Consider the following 13,271-nt stretch of genomic DNA (forward strand, 5'->3'; position numbering starts at 1 on the left):
GGTACGTAAGACCAATAATATTATTAATATGGGAAGTCCAGCATCTAGCACCTGAGCCAGAGAGGTTTATACTAATTTAAGAAAAGGCACTCGCTGATAATGACGAATTCACCGAGTTTCAAATAAATTAATAACACGACTAACTCTTCCTGGCGGAAGCAAATGTTTCTCTCTGCTGTCTTGTTTTACTCGAACTCTGAGGCGTGAGAACTAGTGATTGCTATGTTGAATGAGTCCAGAACCTGTTGTCCCTGCTGAGTAGTCACATCCCAGGCGCCAGTGCTCCGCGCCGGAAGTGCTGACTTTACAATCAGCACGGTACGTCACTGTGCACTGCACTTAATAGCGTTCTTCACCTACTGTCTTCAGTTAAATTCCAGATTTAAAAAATCCTGGGCAGTAATTACATAATTTGGCACCACAGTCGTGATTTGCTATATGATGGAATCTTTAATTCTATTCTACACTTGTACAGTAGGTGCGGTATCCGTCGTTTACATAGGAACTCTGTAGAGCTTAAAGTGACTAGAAATTATCCGGTGTTATGGCTCCACCTGCATTGAAATCAGAATGGAAGTCGGATTTCAACGTTGTTGGCAACAATAGTGTACGATGTAATAATAATTTACCTCTGATCAACCTCTCTATTACGTTCTTTCTTTCTTTCTTTCTTTCTTTCTTTCTTTCTTTCTTTCTTTCTTTCTCTCTCAGCTTCTACATCAATTAGTGGCAGTTACCGCAGCCAGGGAACAGTACTTGTACTTCTAACAGGGTATTTTCCCAGACGTACATTTTTTTGGCTTGCTACATGTTTTCTTTCGTTGCTCCCCCATGACTTGACCTTAACAAAGTGTTTCTCGCAAGGAGTGAAAAAAGTATAACAATTACTGAACTTGTAGTACCACTAATGGTCTCCAATAACAAATGTCACCCTAATCCTTCCTGCTCTACCGCTAGCCCTTCGGGCCATATACTCAAATTGTTCCTTTAACGAGTAAAATCAATTTATCTGGTAAACAGTTCGAGTTACGTAAAAATGTATTGGGACATGTTTGTAGGAAATTTACTTAGAAATCCTTCATCCTTGTTTATTTTTACACATGACTAACAGTTTACTCATTATTTTTACGGGATGAAGCATGTGTCAGAACACATAATGGTATTTTTTTTTTTTTTTGGAAACTACTAGAGGTGTGAAGAAAATGCACATAAACTTTTTAGTGGGCTTGATGGGCTCTCTTTTATTTTTTTATTTTCAATTTGCTTTACGTCGCACCGACACAGATAGTTCTTATGGCGACGATGGGTTAGGAAAGGCCTAGGAGTTGGAAGGAAACGGCCGTGGCCTTAATTATGGTACAGCCCCAGCATTTGCCTATCTTTTTTAAACAGTTCATATAGCGTATTCACTCAAATTTGAAAGAAATCAACTTTCTACTGGCGAAAGAATTGCTCAAATCGGCTTGAGTGTTTTCCCGAGAACAGCCTCCACGAATAAACCAACTCACAAACTTCTCTTTTTGTAATAGTAGTATACTACGGAATCAACGTGAGAATACTGCACTAGCGTATGCTAGATATTTCCAAGCAGGAGACTCCCAAGCGTATGCCCTTTCCAGCAAAGCTCAAGAGATACACATGACTTAAATACCTTAGTTCTTGAAGAATTCTGCGTCATCTGCGGAGTTCGGAAAAGAATTTGGACAGAATGTCGCTACATCGAGATACTTTCAAATTATACATTTTGTTTAAACATATTTACGATGATTTGGTCATAGAGCGAGGGATTCAATGCGTTATCCTACAGTGATATGTTCAACTTATCTCTGTTTTTTCGGTTTAAAAGAACTGATTACCGGGCGAGTTGGCCGTGCGATTAGGGGCGCGCAGCTGTGAGCTCGCATCCGGGAGATAGTGAATTCGAACACCACTGTCGGCAGCCCTGAAGATGGTTTTCCGTAGTTTCCCATTTTCACACCAGGAAAATGCTGGGGCTGTACCTTAATTAAGGCCACAGACGCTTCCTTCCCATTCCTAGGCCTTTCTTGTCCCATCGTTGCCATAAGACCTATCTGTGTGGGTGCGGCGTAAAGCTACTAGCAAAAAACGTTTCAATATCTGGGGTGTAATATACTGTAGTTAAATATTTGCAATATCCGCGGATAACCGTTTTGCGGATGCGGGTGCGGATGATGAGCGGATGCGGATATTATTTTGTATATCTACGCAGGGCTCTAAGCCACGTGCAAATTTAGCTACACCGCGTCACAAAGCCCGTCTGAAGTCGCCCGCGAAGTGTGATAGGCTAACTTCGGCAGCTGATAAAATGACAACGGAGCGATATATCGACGTATTTTTTATCAAATTACTCTACACGTCTACAGTATGACCAACGCTCTAACGATCATATACCCGGTTCAAGTTGCCTTGAGGACAGTGAGACACGCTGTGATTTCAGCATTCCGGTTGATAAGTGATGAACAGTTGCACGGTCAGGTCCAGGCGACCTGGGTGGTTCATAAAAAGGAGTTCCTCTTCTTATCTGAACCACATGCGGGCTCTGACCTTGTGTGTGGAGCCGACTGAGATGCGAGATAGGAACGTTCAACTTGACCTTGCCAATTCCTGCAGGGGAGCGGCTTCTTTGCTGATGGAATGGAGAGTCCAGGATTCACGTGTCCTCTGAGATGAACCAAATTAGTCTAAATGTAGCCTGACCATGGCACAAAGAGGTCCACTCACTTTCAGCAGACTTCACGAGTCTTCTGACCGCCGTTGACCAGTGATTTTTGAGGTAATTTAAAACTTGATGCGCTGATAAATACAGAAGGTGTCGGGTGTATGGCCTTACAGTCGGGACTTGCAGAACATGCATTTGTACTTTGGATTTCAGTGGAAAAGTTAGGTTCTAAAGGATCCTTTTCAATGCAATTTGCAGCCATCATTCAGATAAAACTCACTAAATTTATTTTTACTCAGGAAATGCTACTTTTCTGGTGGTAATTCGATTCTCACCATAAACTTGATAATCTTCTGCAAATTTTGTAAAGAGAAGCCAGCTTGTAGGGCTCGGACGGTAGAACACTAGCGTTTCGAGCTCAGGATGGCGAGTTCGATCCCAGCTCAGTCCGAAAAACACTCCAGGCGGGGCAAAATTCTGGCAGCTCCATGTCCCCCAAAACGGTAAAAGTAGTTGATTTTTCTGCACAAAACAATTCCGAAAGACTTCGGCCAAACATCAGCTTTTCTTTCTACATGCCAAGTTCATCGAGTCATGAAACAAGGTGGTATATTTTCCTCCCAAATGTTTTAAAATTCATAACACTCGTTTATCGGCAGGTTTCTTCTCCGTTTTCATTCATATCTGCTAAATCTCAGTGGAGTTCATTTATAACAGTGTTTTTTTTTTCCTGTTAATTACATTTACAAGTTTTAGGATAAGTCGTATAATTAGGTAGACTCATTAATTTGTTATGTTGTTACAAACAGACCACAGTTTGTTCTTAAATTTGCTGTACATACTATAAAAAGGGCAAACAATAAACTCGTAGTTACTCGGGTTAAGGAAGAGAAAACTTCCACGAAGTATCGAAAACCACGGATAATCCAGTTCATTGAAAAATTTATTGTCAATATGGAAAGCAATAGTGGGTATAAAAAAATTGCTGTGTAGAAGGTCCCCGCTACTATCTCTGTTTCACACAAAAACCCATAGTTTTTATTTTCTTAAAATCGCAGTCATTCTGTTCTCCGATTTCCATAATCCACCCCAGCTTAGCAGTCGACTCCCCTTCCGTTTTTATTTTATTTTTAACGGTTTCCTTACTTTTTCTGCCATGACTATGCATACTGATTAACGATGGTAAACTAAGCTGGAATTCAGGTTTTACACAGCCCACCGTTGTCGAAAACGGCCACTCGTGGCTTTCGCTCTCGGTTTGCCATGAGCCTGTGCCCTTAGCTCTCCGTGCCCCGAGCCCAAAGGTCAGTCCTCTCCCCAAGGCAGTTGTAAGACTGCAGTGAGTGGAGATTGACACTGTATGAATAATGGGCACCTGGTTCGGTTTCATGCACTAAAGAGAACGTGATTTGCTTTCTATTACTGCTGTAAGAGTAATGTTGAATATTCAGCCTAAAGGCTGGTTTGATCTTCAACAGCTCCGCCATCAGCTGTCATAGACGGGATAGGCGTCACTGAAGATACCTCTTCAGTATAATAATAATAATAATAATAATAATAATAATAATAATAATAATAATAATAATATATTATTTATAATAATATTATTATATAATATATTATTATTATTATTATTATTATTATTATTATTATTATTATTATTATTATTATTATTATTATTATTATAGCAGCATGTAATAATGCCGGCCCCGCAGTCTAGAAGTAGCGAGTCTGCTACTTATCCGGAGGCCCCGGGTTCGATTCCCGGAGAGGTCGGAGATTTTTCCGTAAACGCTTGATTTCTTGTCGTCTCAACTTACAGAAAGCGTAGTTCAAAAGCACTAAAATACATTTTTATTTTTAAGGTTGCTTGAATTAGCCGCAAACCGAATAACCCACACATGAATAATCAGAATTTGACTGCATTAGAGTTAAGTGCCTTATACATGGACTTGAAGTCGATTTTCTCCCTTGTATTGGCCAACACTGAACGTTTTACTTTCTTCTGTTGAAAGTAAATGGATTACTGATCATTTCATGAACTGTCCTTTAATACTGTTCATACCGAAAGTCTTCATTTTACTGCATTGGAGAAGAATGCGGTGTGACTTGAGATGGTTTACTTACCCCATTGTGATCCATTACAGTTCCTGTTGTAGGCGAGAGATGAGGTTGCTCAAGGTCAATAGACCATGTGACACTGAAGGGTGAAACCTCGAGGATCTCCCCTGCCTTGTTTAGTCTGGCTGCACAATGACTGTCCTCATCCAGTCGTAAGGCAGTCGGGGTTGGGAAGGTCATCTGTAAGAGTTGCTGGACGAAGTAGATTTTAAAAATCATAGAATTTCAAAGCTGCTTTTGGTGTCATGTACTTCGTACGGTACGGGTTTATCTTGTTCATAAAACCCCTATGAAACACTTGTCAAAGAGAGACAAATTCAGTGGCGGCTTGTGTAATAAATCAGCTGTGAGCTGCGCTATTTGTAAATAACAAACCTCAAGGGTAAAAAGAAAGTAAATATACAAAAGTTGATAGAAATAATATAAATCTAACAAATAATAAACCCGTGTCGTCATCCTAATGTGGTGAAGCTCTTTTCAGGGACACCCACAATAGAGCTGCACGTGCCGTTTTAAGAACATTCCAGCTCTCCTGCCATTCTTAAATCTCTTGGCAGTACCGGGGATCGAACCCAGGCCTGCGAGGATGGCAGCTATTAGTGCTCACCGTTACGCTGCGGAGGCAACCATCTAATAAATGATAATAATATTACTATAATACTCACTCTGGATAGGCCTACGCTACTGTTTTATTTCCACTTTTTCGTCCGGTGTTCCTGCAGAAAAAGGCCTCTTCAACAGGATTTCACTGCACTGCTCATGTTCTAACATGAAAACGATAGAAAAGTTCAAACACGCTCATAAATTTCACACCTGTTATCACACAACTGTATATCCTACTATAGAGCAACAAACATATCATCTCAGCTCATACAGTGGCAAATTGCAGCAGTGGCGACATTGAGTCTTCGCGCATCTTGCCGCTTCAGTCAAATTCTAGAAGGCGTAATAAATAACACCCACCCATGGACTCGGGTTCAAGACTCGACGGATGTCCATAGAAGTAGATGAGGTGCTGACACGACAGGAATGAGAGGAATGCACAGTGAAGCGTGGGAGAGCGGCCTTTGCTCCGAGTTGTCAGGAATCTGCTGAATGGTGCAGAGTCTGTCTGCGTTGCGCTCTTGGCTGCTTGTCGCCGAACAGTATAGCGATGGTGTGGCTAAGAAAACTTTGCAGTGGATATTTAACGTAGGATCTTTTTTTCATTGCTTTACGCTTTGCAAGGAGAGACTAATCAGTAATCTGTTAAATCGGAACTGGGAACGAAGAAACTCCATAGGACTGTGGTCAAAATGTGCATATTAGATACTAATCCAAGCTTTCCATCTGTGAGATTAATTTTGAAAATTAATCCTGTTTGGTTCAAAATGAAACAAAAATAGTTTAACAATAAAGTCAACAATTTGGGAACTGTAGCTTGCTTCAATATACTCTCTCTCTCTCTCTGTGTGCGTGTGTGTGTGTTTTTTTTTTTTTGCCGGGCTGAGAGGCTCAGACGGTTGAGACGCTGGCCTTCTGATTTAGATTTGGCAGGTTCGATCCTGGCTCAGTCCGGTGATATTTGAAAGTGCTCAAATACGTTGGCACTTAAAAGAACCTATCCTCGTATGATGGGGCTTCATTCATTCATTCATTCATTCATTCCATTCCTGACCCGGTCACTGGCTGGTTATAATTTAAAATTCTCTTCTAATGGAACATTTTCAAGAAAATGTCTGAAAATAGTTTTTTTCACGTGGGGTCTCTGAGGCTCATAAGCAATAAATGAATATAAATGGTTTAGTAGAGCAAATAATAATAATAATAATAATAATAATAATAATAATAAAAATAATAATAATAACATTCATATGGTTATTGCTAGCCTGGTGCAGCCCTTCTGAGACACCCTCCCACGATGGTGGGCGGCATCTGCCATGTTTGGGAAATTGTGTATTATTGTGGTGGAGGATAGTGTTGTGTATGATAAATGCGTTGCAGAGATGTTGTGACAACACAAACATCCAGCCCCCGAGCGAAGGGTATTAACCATTTAAGATTAAAATCCTAGACCCGGTCAGGAATCGAACCCGGAGCCCTCTGGACAGAAAGAGACTACGTTGAACATTAAGCCTAATTGAAGCAACAAAATGTTTGCCATTGGACGTTCCACAATATAGCAATAACGCTCATTCTGGGAAGTAAATATTTTCATCCATTAGAGAGCGTTTATATTATTCCTGTAGCATTTTCATTCTCTCCAGTGTAATGTTATAGTCTTGGAAGAACGATAGAATTTAATATGCTCGTTTTCATGGTGGAGAAGGTGCAAAAATTATTTTTAGAAATTGATTTTGAAATATTAAAAGAGCTAAGAAATATGGATCAGTATCTCTAGTCATCTCTTTCACCAGGGAGGCCAATATGTAACTAGCCAAGTCATCATATTGCTACGTTATTAGTTTTTAAAAGCTGTTTGCTGAAAAGATCGCCCTCTCAGGTATTCACGTACACTGCATTTACGAACCCAATTATTTTGTCGCTTGAGAGAGAGGGTTTAGGGATGGGAGAGAGTGGACAGATTGTGTTGCAGTGCTGACGTACAAAGCGGCCAGATGGAGCGGAAAATGTCGCGTTTTTTTTTTTTTTTTTTTATGCAGACGAAACCTCTCTCATTAAACTATCTCGATCCTGAATTAATTTTCGACTGCCTGGCTTTCTCCATGCAAATTGCTTTGTTCGCCTTTTCTTTTTCCTCGTTTTTTCTCCTAGCGTTACAAACAGAATCGTTTAGATTGGAAGAGAAAAGAATAACAACAGTTACGCAGCTTGTAATGGCGGACACAGTTCTTTTGGAAGGTGAAATAATTGAAATAATGGACCAGTTTAATGGTATTTAGTGGGAACTCTTTGAAGTGCCCTGGGGCTACTACTCCAGTATGGTTGTATTAAATGGGCGCTTGTAGTAATACTTAATTTCATTTTAAAAATAGTTTATATTCCCTTACGATAATTGTAATCATATTGTTCAAAACAATAAAATGTATTCTCAAATATGTATTTACAGTGTGTTCAAATATTCACACAGCGTAGGCCTACCATTTGATACACGCATGCACGAAAAATTGAGATGGAAATCCTGGTATCAGAACTCCGTCCAGCGACATTTTATTAGCTCTGTTTAACAACATTGAAGAGTTACGACTTCTTTAAACATGAGGACATTGGGTACAGAAAATAGACTCATTAAATACTAGAATTGAAAGACTTCGTAGATCTCGCAAATTTAACACCGTCGGGTTCTGAAAGAAACAAATGTCAACCGAAGGAGAACAGATAGGAAAGATGAGAGAACGCGTTTGGCATAAACAAGAGAAAGAAATGTCAGACTCAGCTCCATCCCCGTGATCGTCCCTCTTGTCGTAGCCTTTTGAACCTTTGGGTGGAAGATGAAAGTTACTGGTGTACTAAACTACCTGTGAATCGAACTTGACTGCGTTGTACTTGAGCAGTGAGTCAAGAGTCAAGATTTGGACAGTGGTGGGGGTGGTGATGGTTATTGTTTTAAGGGGAAGTACAACTGGCCAACCATCGTCTATTAACACTTATCAAAGAAAAAAGGAAGAGATCCGACACTTCTAAAAATGAAGATATCGGCCGAAGAAAGACAAAGGCCACGAAGCGTGTGAAAATGAAAGACGCCCTAGGCCTCGACATCTAATACCGTCGGAGTCGGAAAAGAACAAGAGTTGACCAAAGGAGATCGAATAGGATAGACGAAAGTGAGTAGCCCGGCACAAGTAAGTGGAAGCAATGCCAGGACTCAGGTAATGGTCCCGTGGTTGCCAACCCACACTCCGAAGTTAAGAGCCCTTCGGACCCTTTTAGTCGCGTTTTACGACGGGCAGAGGATACCGTGGGTGTTTTTCTACCGCCCGGACCAACACCAACACCAACCCACTCACCTGTTCCGGCCGAGACTTCTGTACGAAATTCTTTTCTTACCAAAAGTGACTTACATTTGGCCGTACAGTTCGAGAATAATAATAATAATAATAATAATAATAATAATAATAATAATAATAATAATAATAATAATAATCTTGTGCTGTCTATTGTAAGCTGTACGTATATATATAATTTCATTGTGAAAAATGCTAAATGAAGATATCTGTTTGTCATGTGAAATAATAAAGCACAGTCAGAAAAAAGTTCTACTCCACAAAAGAGTCGGTTCATTTTCGGATCAGGTGGCTCTTCAGTTTTCTTTACAAGGCTATGTGAAACATATTTCATATGCATAGATCTGTCTTGAGTTCGGCTTTGAACGCATGGCCTTCCAGGTTGCAGCTTGCTAATCCAACTACTCGATGAGTACTTCAAGAATTGTGCTACCTTGGACAGTGATGGTTTAAACAACGGATGTTCCAAAGTTGGATTTATACGGGAACTCAGTACAGTACTATAAATTTAAAGTTGACGACGAAAGAAACTGTTATGTTGGTGCAAAGTAAGTTGGCTAAGCAGTTTCGATTTCGTGGTTGTGAGCGTGCATTCAGGAGATGGTGGAGATGTTGACAGCCCTGAGGATGGTTTTCCGTGGGTTCCTATTCGCACACCAGACAAATGTTTCCCAGTCCTAGCCCTGTTGTATCTGATTGTCGCCGTAAGACGTTTCCAAGTTGGTGCGACGTAAAACAAATAGAACGGTCTAATCTTGGTTATTATGGCACACTTCTAGTGGTGGTGATTACTGTTATAAGAGGAAGTACAACTGGGCAACCCTCCTAGTACTAATTCTTCTTTTTGGCCTTTTCCCCAATTTATTGGGATCGGCACTTCGCGTGGATTTGGCTCAGTTTTACAGCTGTATGCCCTTCCAGACGCCAAATCCGTGTGGAGAGATGTACTCTCTATTGATTGGTGGTCATATATACTATTGCGTGTTTCTGCGGTGGTTGATAGTGTGGTGGTCATATATAGTATGTATATGTGCATTAATAGAACACAGCAATCCGCCCCTCAAGCCAGAGGAAATGACCATGGACAGTTAAAATCCCCAACCCGGCGAGGAATCGAACCCGGGGCCCTCTGAACCGAAAGCCACTACGCTGACCATTCAGCCAAGGAGCCGAGCCATCGTTTCTTAACAATAATCTGAGGAAAAATAGATGTTTGCTTGTTGTTTAAAGAGTCCTAACATGTAGGTCATCGGCCCTGGAAAAGTAGAAGAGGTTCGACCCTTCAAAAACTGAGGGTATCGGTAAAAGAAAGAGAAGTGCCTCGAAGGGCGTGAAAATGCGATGCCTTAGACCTCGCAAACCTTATACCGTCGGGGTCGGAAAGATCAAGGGTTCGCCTATGGAGTTCAGTTAGGAACATTGAAAATGAGGAGCCGTGCGCAGTTAAGTGGGAGCAATGCCAGGCTCAGCTGGGTGCCTCGTGATTGCCATCTCTCGTTAACCAAATTGAGTCGCCTTTTACGACAGGCAGAGGATACCGTCGATGTAGGCTATTCTAGCACTCCTACCAAACACTTCTATTGCTTCGTACCTATACACATCTTACAAAAACATTCTACCTTTTGAGGAGGGCGATTAAGTAGTTTAGAAAACACAAACCGCTTATATTCACCAAAGGTTACGAATAATGTCCAGGCCAGGGGCTCTTTTCTGCTTAAAGCTACCAAATATACCGAAAGTTTATTTCGAGTAAAACTACAGTGTTTTAATTTAACTCTTGACTAGTCTTGTTCCTTACATAAAATAAACTTCATTATAAAGCCCGTATTGTCGTGAGTATACGTTGAAGGTTAGGTCAAATGTTCCACCTTTACAATACTAAGATTCTTTATTAACTAAATATTTACATGATTTTTAATTATCACGTCATCACGTTCAAATTTTCCACCTAACTTCTCAACAGGAAATGCCAATACTACACCAATAAGACGGCTTTAACATATGCTCGCTGTATTTCTTATACATCGTTATTATCCTATTGGAATGAACATTGTGCAATTCATTATCAAGCCTTCACGACATAACAGAATATTATATATTAACACATCACACAAAAAGGAAGAATTTTAACGCAAGTTTTTACTGTATCATCCCATGTGGACAATTTTAATTTTAATGTCAACGATATTCTTAAGTGCTGTGCTCAAAACAGTTCTGAATTCTTCACCATTTTAAATGACATATTCGGTTATCCGAATTATTTTAATGTGTTACTTTGTCCTTGTCCTTGTAGCTTTTTCTCAAAAGTTTTTATGGCTGATGATGTCTACAAGGTAGACGAAACTTGACCTAACCTTCAACGTAGTCTTGTTCCTGCACAGCCACTCCGCTGAGAACGTAATTAAAGGTTAGTAAGTTAAAATTGCCGTGTTTAGGAATGTCTACTGTCCTGCTGTTTGTTGCGTTATTGACTTAGCACTGCTTTTAGCATCTTTCGAACAGTCACCGTAGTAAAGAAGTAATTTAAGCCAATAGCTTGAATTAATCTTTTATCGCGATCGTGGTGACTTTGAAACCCTTTAATTACAAAATCTTCACGAGAAATGCTGGTATATTAGAACGACCAAACGCAGGTTACAGTATCATTATCGTTTCCATAATTTCCGTTTTCGTGGTGATCCCTTTTATGCATAGAACGATGTGAGCTCCAATTATAGCTCTCACTTTCCGGTTTAAATTACAATGTGCCAAACTTGCAGTTAGCTCTTTCTTATTTCCACACATCAACAGAACAAGGATAAAAAATGCTGACTGTAAGATAGTTTATTATTAGAGGAAAAGAATGGCGCCAGAACCCGTTACTGCTGTGGCGCCAACGTTCTTTCGCACGATCTCACCTCGGGCCTCTTAAATCGCTACACCTGCCACCTTAGAATGATTTGTTAGCGGCCAGTGACCTCACTTACTGTACATGCCTACTGCTCGCACTACACCCACGTAGTTTCGGTTGTTGTGTCACAAGTAAGTTGTGTGCAGCTTGACTTATGTCAGTCGGTTGTATTTTCACTTGGAAAATTGACCAGTATGTTAGGCTACTGACTCTGCGCGGATCTTCCACCAGTACGAGCCGTGTATAAAGGAACTTCGGTTATTCTCGTCCGCCTCTGTGTGTAGTAATGAGCTGCCACCCCCGGAGGCCCGGGTTCGATTCCCGGTTCTGTCACAAACAAAAGTGGTACGAGGGCTGGAACGGGATCCATTCAGCCTCGGGAGGTCAACTGAGTAGATGGGTTCGATTCCCACCTCATGGTTTCCCACTTCTCCTCCAGGCAAATGCCGGGATGATACCTGACTTAAGGCTACGGCCACTTCCTTCCCTCTTCCTTGTCTATCCCTTCTGATCCTTTTCAGCATAGTAGGTGAGGCCGCTTGGGCGAAATACTGGTCCTCTTCCCCAGCTGTATCTCCCGACCCAGTGTCTCACGCTCCAGGACACTGCCCTTGAGGCGGTAGAGGGGGGATCCTTTCCGAGGGGAAAACGAACCCTGGAGAGTAAACGGATTAAGAAAGAAAGAAAGAAAGAAAGAAAGAAAGAAAGAAAAGGTTATTTTCGAAATACGTCTAATAATAATAACAACAATAATAATAATAATAATAATAATAATAATAATAATAATAATAATAATAATAATCGCCAGTTGTACTCCCGCGCGTTTGTAGAAAATTTTACATCTGCTGGTTTTATCGTCATGGTACCTAATTGGGAAGAGAAGGGGATTAAATTGCCATCCTATACAGATACACTTGATTATCCATGGTTTCTCACTTCAACTCCAGGCGAATTACGTATTAGTGCTTTTCGTAACATGTTGGCCACGGAAGATCCTTTCGAATTTTAGCCCGAGGTACAGTAATTACATATACACACGTTAGTCCAGACTTTGTACATTCGTGCAGGACTGTTGACATGAAGCCGTTAAATTGTGCCCTGCCTTGACGTGAAACAAACTGACGTAAGGTACGGCTTCTGTTTGAGGAAGACGAGAATGTCCACAAGTTAATAAAATTTATGTAGGCTTCTCCACAGCGCTGCACGTGTCCGCCATCTAGTGGCTATTGTAGTAACTTCATGATATAAACGATCCTCGTGAACCGTTCGGAAAATGCATACAACGCGCTATGGCGGCTATTGTGTAACATTGTACAGTAAGTTTAATCTTCCAGATATTATTATTTAATAATATTTTTAAAATGATTCGTTGCAGTATGGTTCTCACTAATAACATGTGTACATTTCTCAATAAGACATGTCGCCCAACTAGCTCAGTCGGTAGAGCATGAGACTCTTTGTCTCAGGGTGGTGGGTTCGAGCCGCACGATGAGCAGGAGAATTTAAACCTTTTCTCCTTTCTCTAAGGGCTTAAATCATTGCGTTGTGATTATTAAAGAATGATCTCTTTATCATTCGTTTATAGACTTCATGAACTGTGAAACTAGAAATGGTCTCTTATTATTTTTGTCCTTCA

General features: G+C 40.6%; 1 protein-coding gene across 1 annotated transcript in view; it reads left to right on the forward strand.

Moving 5' to 3' along the window:
* The first annotated feature begins 544 nt into the window (after positions 1-544).
* LOC136877746 (cysteine-rich motor neuron 1 protein) overlaps positions 545-13,271 on the forward strand; it is a 104,757-nt gene continuing 92,030 nt past the window's right edge. The window contains exon 1 of the mRNA XM_068228731.1: positions 545-614. Coding sequence (XP_068084832.1) covers positions 545-614 — 70 coding nt within the window. The remainder of the gene's footprint in view (positions 615-13,271) is intronic.

The sequence above is a fragment of the Anabrus simplex genome, chromosome 7 (assembly GCF_040414725.1).
Source record: "Anabrus simplex isolate iqAnaSimp1 chromosome 7, ASM4041472v1, whole genome shotgun sequence".
In the NCBI taxonomy this organism is placed as follows: Eukaryota; Metazoa; Arthropoda; class Insecta; order Orthoptera; family Tettigoniidae; genus Anabrus; species Anabrus simplex.